The 10,533-nt window shown below is 44.3% G+C and overlaps 1 protein-coding gene across 1 annotated transcript; it reads right to left on the bottom strand.

Annotated features, from left to right (window-relative positions):
• Positions 1 to 7,770: 7,770 nt before the first annotated feature.
• LOC139265285 (solute carrier family 35 member G2-like) lies at positions 7,771 to 9,018 on the bottom strand. The gene has a single exon (XM_070882236.1). It carries the CDS (start codon positions 9,016 to 9,018, stop codon positions 7,771 to 7,773), a length of 1,248 nt encoding a protein of 415 aa, XP_070738337.1.
• Positions 9,019 to 10,533: the final 1,515 nt, after the last annotated feature.

Below are 10,533 nucleotides of genomic sequence, written 5' to 3'. Positions count from 1 at the left end.
ATGGGCCCGCATAGTCGACATGGATCCTTGACCATAGTCTGGAGGGCCAGGACCACAAACTTAGTGGTGCCTCTCTGGGTGCATTGTTCAACTGAGCACACACGCTGCATTGCCGTACACAGGACTCTAAGTCAGAGTCGATACCGAGCCACCACACGTGGGATCTGGCTATCGCTTTCATCATTACTATACCCAGGTGTGTGCTGTGGAGATCCGGATGAACATCTCCCTGCCATTTTTTGGTAGCACTACGTGGTTACCCCACCACAGGCAATCTGCCTGAATGGACAGCTCGTCCTTTCGCCGCTGGAATGGCTTGATTAGCTCTTGCATTTCAACGTGGATGTTGGCCCAGCTCCCATGCAGTAAACAGTTTTTTACTAGGGACAGCAGAGGATCTTGGCTGGTCCAAGTCCTAATCTGGCGGGCCGTGACAGGTGATTTATCATTTTCAAACGCTTCCATGACCATCAACAAGTCTGCAGGCTGCGCCACTATCAACAAGTTTACAGGCTGCGCCATTTCCACCCCCGTGGTGGGCAATGGTAGCCGACTGAGAGCATCTGCACAGTTCTCGGTGCCTGGCCTGTGGCAGATGGTATAGTTATACGCTGATAGCGCGAGTGCCCACCTTTGTATGCGGGCTGAGGCATTAGTATTTATCCCCTTGTTTTCAGCGAACATGGATATGAAGGGCTTGTGATCGGTTTCCAGCTCAAATTTGAGGCCAAACAGGTACTGATGCATTTTTTTTACCCCGAACACACACGCTAATGCCTCTTCTCAATCATGTTGTAGGCCCTCTCGTCCTTAGACAACCACTTGGAGGCATCGGCGACAGGTTGCAACTTCCCTGCAACGTTAGCTTGTTGTAATACACACCCGAATCCGTCCGACGACACATCACATGCTAGCACAAGTCTTTTACACGGGTTATACAATACAAGCAGCTTGTTGGAGCATAAAATATTTCTGGCTTTCTCCAAAGCAATTTCTTGGTTTTTTCCACGTATCCAGTTCTCACCTTTACGCAATAACACATGTAGGGGCTCTAAGAGGGTGCTTAATCCCGGTAGGAAGTTACCAAAATAGTTGAGGAGTCCCAGGAACGACCACAGCTCCGTGACGTTCTGTGGCCTGGGCACCTTGCTGATAGCCTCTGTCTTGGTGTCTGTGGGTCGAATGCCGTCTGCCGTGATCTTTCCCCCCAAAAACTCCACTTCTGTTGCCATGAATATGCATATTGACCTCTTCAGCCGCAGCCCTACGCGATCCAGTCGCTGGAGGACCTCCTCCAGGTTTTGTAGGTGCTCGACAGTGTCCCGACCCATGACCAATATGTCGTCCTGAAAAACCACTGTGCGTGGTACCAACTTGAGCAGGCTCTCCATGTTTCTCTGGAAGATCGCTGCAACCGACCAAATTCCAAACAGGCATCTGTTGTAGATGAACAGTCCCTTGTGCGTGTTGATGCAGGTGAGGCCCTTCGAAGACTTCTCCAGCTCCTGCATCATGTAGGCCGAAGTCAGGTCGAGCTTGGTGAACGTCTTGCCTCCTGCCAGCGTCGCAAATAGGTCGTCTGCCTTAGGTAGCGGGTATTGGTCCTGTAGCGAGAAACAATTAATAGTTACTTTATAATCGCCGCAAATCCTGACCGTGCCATCACTTTTGAGTGCTGGGACAATCGGGCTGGCCCACTCGCTGAATTCCACTGGGGAGATGATGCCCTGGCGTTGCAGCCTGTCCAGCTCGATTTCCACTCTCTCCCTCATCATGTGAGGTGCCGCTCGTGCCTTGTGGTGAATGGGTCGTGCCTCTGGGACCAAGTGGATCCGCACCTTCGCCCCGGAAAAGTTTCCAATGCCAGGCTCAAAAAGGGAAGGAAATTTGTTAAGAACTTGGGTACATGAGGCCTCATTGACATGTGATAGTGCTCGGATGTCATCCCAGTTCCAGCGGATTTTGCCCAGCCAGCTCCTTCCAAGCAGTGTGGGGCAATCCAGAGTGGCAGTTTGTGCATCGTGCCCTCGTAGGTGACCTTGACCATGGCACTGCCCAGGACAGTGATAAGCTCTTTGGTGTACGTTCTCAGTTTCGTGTGGATGGGGCTCAGGGCTGGTCTGAGTGCCTTGTTGCACCACAGTCTCGCAAACATCTTTTTATTCATGATAGATTGGCTAGCGCCAGTGTCCAGTTCCATGGCTAAAGGTAAGCCATTCAATTTTACATTTAGCATTATAGGTGGACATTTCATCGAAAATATGTGCACCCCATGTACTTCAGCATCTGCCTCTTCTCTCTAAGGCTTGAAATTGCTTTGATCCACCATAGACCGATCTTCCTCTGCCACGTGGTGGTTAAAAGGTTTTGCGAGCTGCAAGCTCGTTGGAGGTGCCCCATTGTCCCACAGCTCTTGCAAACACATCCTTGAAGCGGCATGAATAGGCTGAATGGAAGCCTCCACAATGCCAACAAGGTGTGAATTGCCTTGCATTCATCCTTTGTTGCGGACTCTGAGTCAGTTGGGTCACCTGAGGCCTGCTGGCATTTGCAAACTCGAGGATTCTGCCCTGTACATTTCTGCTCGCAAACACAGTTCCAGTTAATTTATGAACATTGCTAGCACTTGTGTGCTGAGAGATTTGTTTGGTGTTATCACTGGTGGACATAAACGCCTGTGCTATCACAATGGCCTTACTGAAGGTCGGTGTCTCTACAGTCAAAAGTTTTCGTAGGATGGTCTCGTGGCTAATGCCCAGTACAAAATAGTCTCTGAGCATTTGCTCCAGGTAGCCATCAAACACACATTGTCCTGCAAGTCACCTTAACTCGGCGACATAGCTCGCCACTTCCTGACCTTCAGATCACTGGCACGTGTAGAACCGATACCTCGCCATCAGCACACTCTCTCTCGGGTTAAGTTGCTCCCGAACCAGTGTACACAGCTCCTCATACGACTTATCTGTGGGCTTCACTGGAGCCAGAAGTTTCTTCATGAGGCTGTAGGTCGGTGCCCCGCCTTTTTGCAGCACTTCTTTCTCCGTCCAGCTCGTTGGCTACAAAGTACTGGTCTAGCCATTCAACATAGGCTTCCCAGTCCTCACCCTCCGAGAACTTCTCCAGGATGCCCACAGTTTGCTGCATCTTTGCATTGGATTCGTATACTCATCGCCAGTTGTTGTGTTCCTAACACAGATGAGACTGCACACAGGGAGGTTAAAGTAACAGTGACCTTAGTCTTTATTAAGACACTACAGAGTGAGGAACAGGCCTTAGGGGCCGGCTTATATACAGTACTCCCAAGGGATGCTGGGATCCCTTGGGACTTCAGGGAATGCACTCCCTGGTGGCGGAACATGGGAGTGTATGCTTTACAGATACACAACAAAATGGTAGGACACTGAGAGGTGTAGAAGAATAGAGGAATCTTGGAGTGCATGTCCACAGATTCCTGAAGATAGTAGGACAGGTAGATAAGGTAGTTAAGAAGGCATATGGGATAAGAACATAAGCACATAAGAACTAGGAGCATGAGTAGGCCATTTGGCCCTTTGAGCCTGCTCCACCATTCAAGAAGTTCATGGCTGATTTGATCTTAGCCTCAACCCCACTTTCCTACTTGTACCCCATAACCATTGACTCCCTGTAGTTCAAACATCTGTCAATCTCCACCTTGAATATATTCAATAACTCAGCCTCCACAGCTCTCTGGGGTAGAGAATTCAAAAGATTCATGATCCTCTGAGAGAAGAAATTCCCTCTCATCGCCATCATTAATGGGCAACCCATTATTCTGAAACTATGACCACTAGTTCTAGATTCCCCCATGAGGGGAAACATCCTTTCAGTATCTACCGTGTTAAGCCCCTTCAGAACCTTATATGTTTCAATAAGATCACCTCTCATTCTTCTAAACTCCGATGAGTATAGGCCCAACCTGCTCAACCTTTCATCATAAGACAACCTAGTGAACCTTCTCTGAACTGCCTCCAATGCAAGCATATCCCTCCTTAATAAGACCAAAACTGCATGCAATATTCTAGGTGTGGTCTCACCAATGCCCTGTACAATTGTAGCAAGACTTCCCTGCTTTTATACTCCATCTCCCTTGTAATAAAGGCAAACATTCCATTTGCCTTTCTAATTAATTGCTGTACCTGCATGCTAACTTTGTGTTTCATGTACGAGGACATCTAGATCCTTCTGTACGCAACATTCTGTAGTCTCTCTCCATTTAAATAATATTCTGCATTTCTATTCTTTCTTCCAAAGTGGATAACCTCACATTTTCCCACTATACTCCATTTGCCAAATTTTTGTCCACTCATTTAACCTTTACAGACTTTTTGTGTCCTCCTCACAACTTGCTTTCCCATCTACCTTTATATTGTCAGCAAATTTGGCTATTGTACACTCGGTCCCTTCATCCAAATTATTAATATAGATTGTAAATAGTTGAGGCCCCAGCACTGATCACTGTGGCACCCCACTAGTTACAGTTTGCCAACCTGAAAATGTCCCATTTATCCAGACTCCCTGTTTTCTGTTAGTTAGCCAATTCTCTATCCATGCTAATATACTACCCCCAACACGTGAGCTCTTATACTGTGCAGTAACTTTTTATGTGGCACCTTATTGAATGCCTTTTGGAAATCTAAATACACTACATCTACTGGTTCCCCTTGATCCACCCTGCTCATTACATCCTCAAAGAACTCTAAGAAATTTGTCAAACACGATTTTCCTTTCATATGATTTTCTAAATTTTCTGCTACTACTCCCTTAATAATGGATTCCAGCATTTTCCTAATGACAGATGTTAGGCTAACTGACCGATAGGTTCCTGCTTTCTGTCTCCCTCCTTTCTTGAATAGGAGCATTAATTTGCAGTTTTCCAATTCGCTGGGACCTTTCCAGAATCGAGGGAATTTTGGAACATTACAACCAATGCATCTACACTCTCTGCAGCCACTTCTTTTCAGACCCTAGGATGCAGACCATCGGATTCAGTGGACTTGTCAGCCTTTCGTCCCATTAGTTTGCCTGGTGCTTTTTCTCCAGTGATAGTGATTATTTTAAGTTCCCCCCTCCCTTTTGTCCCTTGATTATCTACTATTATTGGAATGCTTTTAGCATCTTCTACTGCAAAGACAGGTACAAAATATTTGTTCAAAGTCTCTGCCATTTCCTTGTTTCCCATTATTTATTCACCAGTCTCATCCTCTAAGGGACCAATGTTTACTTTAGCTGCTCTCTTCCTTTTTATATACTTGTCGAAGCTCTTAATGTCTGTTTGTATATTTCTTGCTAGATTACTCTCATAATCTATTTTCTCTCTCTTTATTTTTTTTTGTCATCCTATGCTGGTTTCTAAAAATTTCCCCATCTTCTGTCATACCACTAATCTTTGCAACATTGTATGCCTTTTCTTTCAATTTGATACCATCCTTAACTTCCTTAGCTAGCCACGGATGTTTCATCCTTTCTTTCTCAATGGAATGTATCTTTGTTGAGAGTTATGAAATATCTCCTTAAATGTCTGCCACTGCTTACCTACCGTCTTACCTTTTAAACGAGTTCCCCAGTCCACTTTCGCCAACTCTGTCTTCATAAAGGAAAGGATACTTTCCTTTATTAGCCGAGGCTAGAATATAAGAGAAGCGAGGTTATGCTTGAACTGTATAAAACATTAGGTAGGCCACAGCTAGAATACTGTTTACAGTTCTGGTCACCACATTACAAGAAAGATGTGATTCAACAAGAATGGGTGCAGAGGAGATTTATGAAGATGTTGCCAGGACTGGAGAATTTTAGCTATGAGGAAAGATTGGATAGGCTGGAGTTGTTTTCTTTGGAACAGCAGCGGCTGAGACGAGACTTGATTGAGGTGTATAAAATTATGAGTGGCCTAGATAGAGTGGATAGGAAGGACGTATTTCCCTTAGCAGAGAGGTCAATAACCAAAGGGCACAGATTTAAAGTAGTTGGTAGAAGGATTAGAGGGGAGTTGAGGAGAACTTATTTTACCAGAGGGTGTTGGAGTTCTGGAACTCCCTGTCCCCCTTTTAGAGGCAGAAACCCTCACCGCATTTAAAAAGTACTTGGATATGAACTTGAAGTGCTGTAACTTACAAGGTTATGGACCATGGGCTGGATTTTCGGTTGTTTATAGCCTCAGTTAGCGGCCAAAGGGGCGGTAATACGAGTGTTAGAGCTGAGCGACCGGGCACGCAGCTTTTAGAGACCTGATGGAAAATTCATTAGAGGCTCACCGGGGGTGCAAATCATTCACACCTGACAGTTGATGATCACTCCGATCGTGACGTATTCCTGATGCAGCGCACACGCTTGTGTCCCGGTTGATAAATTTGGTGCGTGCGCCTCATTAATCGCCCACCTATAACAATGTCTGGAAAAACAGTCAGTACAGGCTTGCAGAGTCGTTAACTGGTGGCTACTTAAAGGGTTGAGAAAGTGCTTCCCTTGGAGGTCATAGTCAGTGCAACTTTTACATAGAGCATGGTGCATGAGCCTCCGAGTTTGCAGTGGCAAGCAGATATAACAGTACAGGTTGAAAACAAGTGATTTTGAAAACTTTAATGGGTGCATTACTATGCCGCACCTTTAAGATTCAGCTTTTCCCGGGATCTGATTCAGAGTTCCGTGCATGCGCAACGGGTCTGCAAAATATATCGACCAAATTTTCGTTATCGCCCCCCCCCGCCCACACCCCCACCCAGCTCTGGTGTGCAACAGCTGATTTATCGCCCCTGTCAGCTCTTTGACCAATTCTGATGAATTTCTGAGCGGGGGGCGGTAGTGGGGCACAAAGTTTTCAAGGTGCTAAAATTACCGCTCTGCCTCGATTAACGCCACAACAAAGGCGCTAAAGAATTTCTCCCACCAAGAATTGGAAAGTGGGATTAGGCTGGAAAGTCTTTTTCGGCCGGCTCAGACACAAGGGGCTGATTAGCCTCTTTCTGTGCCGTAAATTTCAATGAGCTTTGCCTACACAGATCTGAGAGTTCTAACCTGCTGCAAACTGAGAGATGTCATGGCTCCCAAATTATGCTACAGTTTGCAAGAAGCACATGCAGTGTTCACTCCTCCTGTTATAATGCAGCCAAATCACAGATTGTACCTCTACCTATCTGCGGATCCTATCAGCCTGTGTCCATGTATGCAAAAGTGGCAGCATAACTGCACTTGCCATGCATACAGTTACTCTAAATTAAAATAAGTAAATAAATGTGAGGATTCAAGATTCTCGTTAATCTGGTATAATTTCATTAAGAAACATATTTAATTGGATCGTTGCCTCAAGGTAATGAATTGGAGTACCTTATTCAGAAGGAAAGCCACTTCAACTTACTGTAAAACATTATGGATGTAGAATATTGTGCTTGATGTTTTCAATTAATACTGCTTATTTACCCAGGTTTGATATCAAATTATTGAAAATTGTAACCACACAAGGTTTTGTAAACATTTCAAACTGTCAAGCGAAACCTCCACAATACTATGCATGGATAGCATGTTACTTTATTCAGTATCCGATCTGCCTTGCATGTACACTGGGTTACTTTTGATTAACAAATACAGACACTTCACAATTGTCTGCTACACATTTTATTCCACACAACATTCAGAGAACATAACAACAATTGACCATCTTTCGACACTACAATACAAGAGAACTTTGCACGTTTGACATTCATGGAACTGTTCGCTCACATTTAATCTTCTAATTATTTATGACATTATTAACATTCATTTGATGGGGGAATTTGTTATCTCCAGGTAATCCTGCCTACTATTCCGGTTGACCCAGTAAAGCTTGTAACCAGTCAGTGCGAAGACACTGAAGATGATTATTGATCCACCAATAAGATCGTACACAGTTGGAAACATATGGAGGACCAGCAACTGGAGTATCATGGCCACTACAATTTCTAAGTGTTGGACCGTGCTAACTAATGCTGGATGGAATCGATTCAATGCATAATATACACCTAAGAAAGCCACTGTAGAACAGATACAGATCCCTAATAAATACCCCCAGGTTTCTCCATCCAATGGTATAATAGGCTCTTGTAGGATAAACATTGTGGATGCACCCCAAACTGTACCTGTCCATCCAAAGGTGAAAAGAGCAGTCCACATGCTAACCTTTTCTTTGATTGCTCTGTAAATGATCATGGCCAGAGCGGTGGTCAACCCAGCCATTACTGTCATGGTATAGCCAAAGGCTTCCTTCCAAAGACCAACCGACGAATTATTTTCATCAACGATATTGGGGATCATCACCAGGCAAAGGCCAAAGACGCTGCAGACCACTGTGACAATGTCAGTGTAGTCCAAGCATTCGTCTACCAGTAGAAAGGCTAGAATGGCACTGAAGACTGTGGTGGTGGCTCTCCACATGATGGTGCCATTGCTCGGGGGCACGATCGCAAAGGAGGTGTAGGCGCAGGTGATGGAGATGACATTGCACACCCCATAAAGAAACAGCCGCATCCTGTATCCACTGGGTCCAAGAGGATGTTCACTGCCATAGCAGACAACCACAACAGAGAAGACCTGGAGCACAGAACGAATGAAGAGGAGCTCCAGGGATGGCACTTTGGACCGATCAGCAGCAAGTCGGGTTATTAATGCAACACAACCATGGGCCAAGGCAGCCCCAAACAGAGCCACCCAGGTTATTCTTGGCGTGGAGACCACACTTTGTCCAGCATTTTCAGTCTGTTGCCCTGGCCCTTTATCCTTCTGTTCTTCTGATAAACTCTGACGAACGTCAATTGTCCCAAAGAATGTTCTTCCTCGTTTTTTAGTGTCACCCAGAAGTTTTTTCTTTGGGTTGTCTTCAGCATAATTTCCACTGTCTTGGTATGTCTCTTCATAGCCCTCTTCTCCAGGCTGTGGGTAATGTGCTGTGTATTTCACAGTCACTGTATTTGGGTGGATTTTCACTCTCTTTTTCGAGGGGTATGTCGGCTTCGTAGGTGAAGATGCCATTTTCCAGTAGCAGAATCTCTGCCCTGCAGCAAATTTCACAGAAAAGTTAAACCTTTATATTGTTTGTCGTTACTGTGCCTGTGGCAAAGCATTTGCAGTTAATATTTACGAGCAACTTTGTGCACCACGTCTACTGAAATATACACTAGCAAGTCCCCCTGGCCTATTTGTAAAAGCCTTAATTTAAGCTATAACCCTTCCATGAATTTATGAAGACAACAATTCATTTAACCATAGAGTATAGAATGTTTCAAAATTCACAATGCATCAAAGAACACAATTATAGTAAATTTAGTCAACTCTTCAATAGCTAACGCTGTGCTAATTTAACAGTCACACAGAATGGGAAAATGGCAAAGATATGAGATGATAAACAGCTGAGTTGAACCAAAATGTATGAAAACTATAATAAATAACTGCACGTTAACACTGACACAGTTTCAACATTTTATTTTTTTATAACAAAACTATTTGAGAAATTAATATCAGTCAGATGTTACTGTTAGTGACTGGTAGAAAATTCAGCTACACTGCAAGTAGAGCATGTGTCAACTATCAGTGCTAGAGCATTATATTTTGTAACTGACAGAAGTGAAATGTTTTTCTTCAGTATTGACGGTGTATATGTTGCATACAAGTGTTGCGATTACTGTGTTTGAGTTTGCAAAAACGGGGAGTTTTATTTTAATTACTGCAATAATCGCAGCAGCATGAGGAAGTCCAAACAGCAACACTTTAGGTTATGATATAACCAACTGTTATTGAACCAGAAGCTCCAGAAACTCATTGGTTAACATTTCCCTCTGCTGCAACAGACTTATGGAGAAGGCAGCTGATTAGAGTGGCTTATAAAAGGAGTTATATTTGTATCTGTAGAGGGAGAAAGAAATATTAATAACATTAATTAATTTATTTTTGCTAGGAAATTACCTGAAGGAACTTAGTGTTCCACTAGAACGTAAGCAATAGGAGCAGGAGTAGATCATTTGATGCCTCGAGCCTGCTCCGCCATTTAATAAGATCATGGCTGATCTGATCATGGACTCAGTTCCACTTCCCTGTCGGCTCCCCATAACTCTTTATTCCCTTGTCTCTTCGCCTTAAATATAGTCAATGACCCAGCCTCCACAGCTCTCTGGGGCAGAAAATTTCACAGATTTACAACCCTCTGAGAGAAGAAATTCCTGCTCATCTCAGTTTAAAATGGGCGGCTCCATATTCTGAGACTATGCCCCCTAATTTTAGTTTCTGCTATGAGTGGAAATACACTCTCTGCATCCAACTTGTCCAGTCCTCTCATTATCTTATATGTTACGATATGATCACATCTCATTCTTCTGAACTCCAATGATCATAGACCCAACCTACTCAACCTATCTTCATAAGTCAACCCCCTCATCTCCGGAATCAGCCGAGTGAACGTTCTCTGAACAGCCTCCAATGCAAGTATATCCTTCCTTAAATACGGAGAACAAAACTGCACGCAGTACTCCAAGTGTGACCTCGCCAATACCC

Source organism: Pristiophorus japonicus, chromosome 6, assembly GCF_044704955.1.
Source record: "Pristiophorus japonicus isolate sPriJap1 chromosome 6, sPriJap1.hap1, whole genome shotgun sequence".
NCBI lineage: Eukaryota > Metazoa > Chordata > Chondrichthyes > Pristiophoridae > Pristiophorus > Pristiophorus japonicus.
The sequence above is the reverse complement of the archived record's forward strand: the minus strand, read 5'-3'. Positions and strand labels throughout refer to the sequence as shown.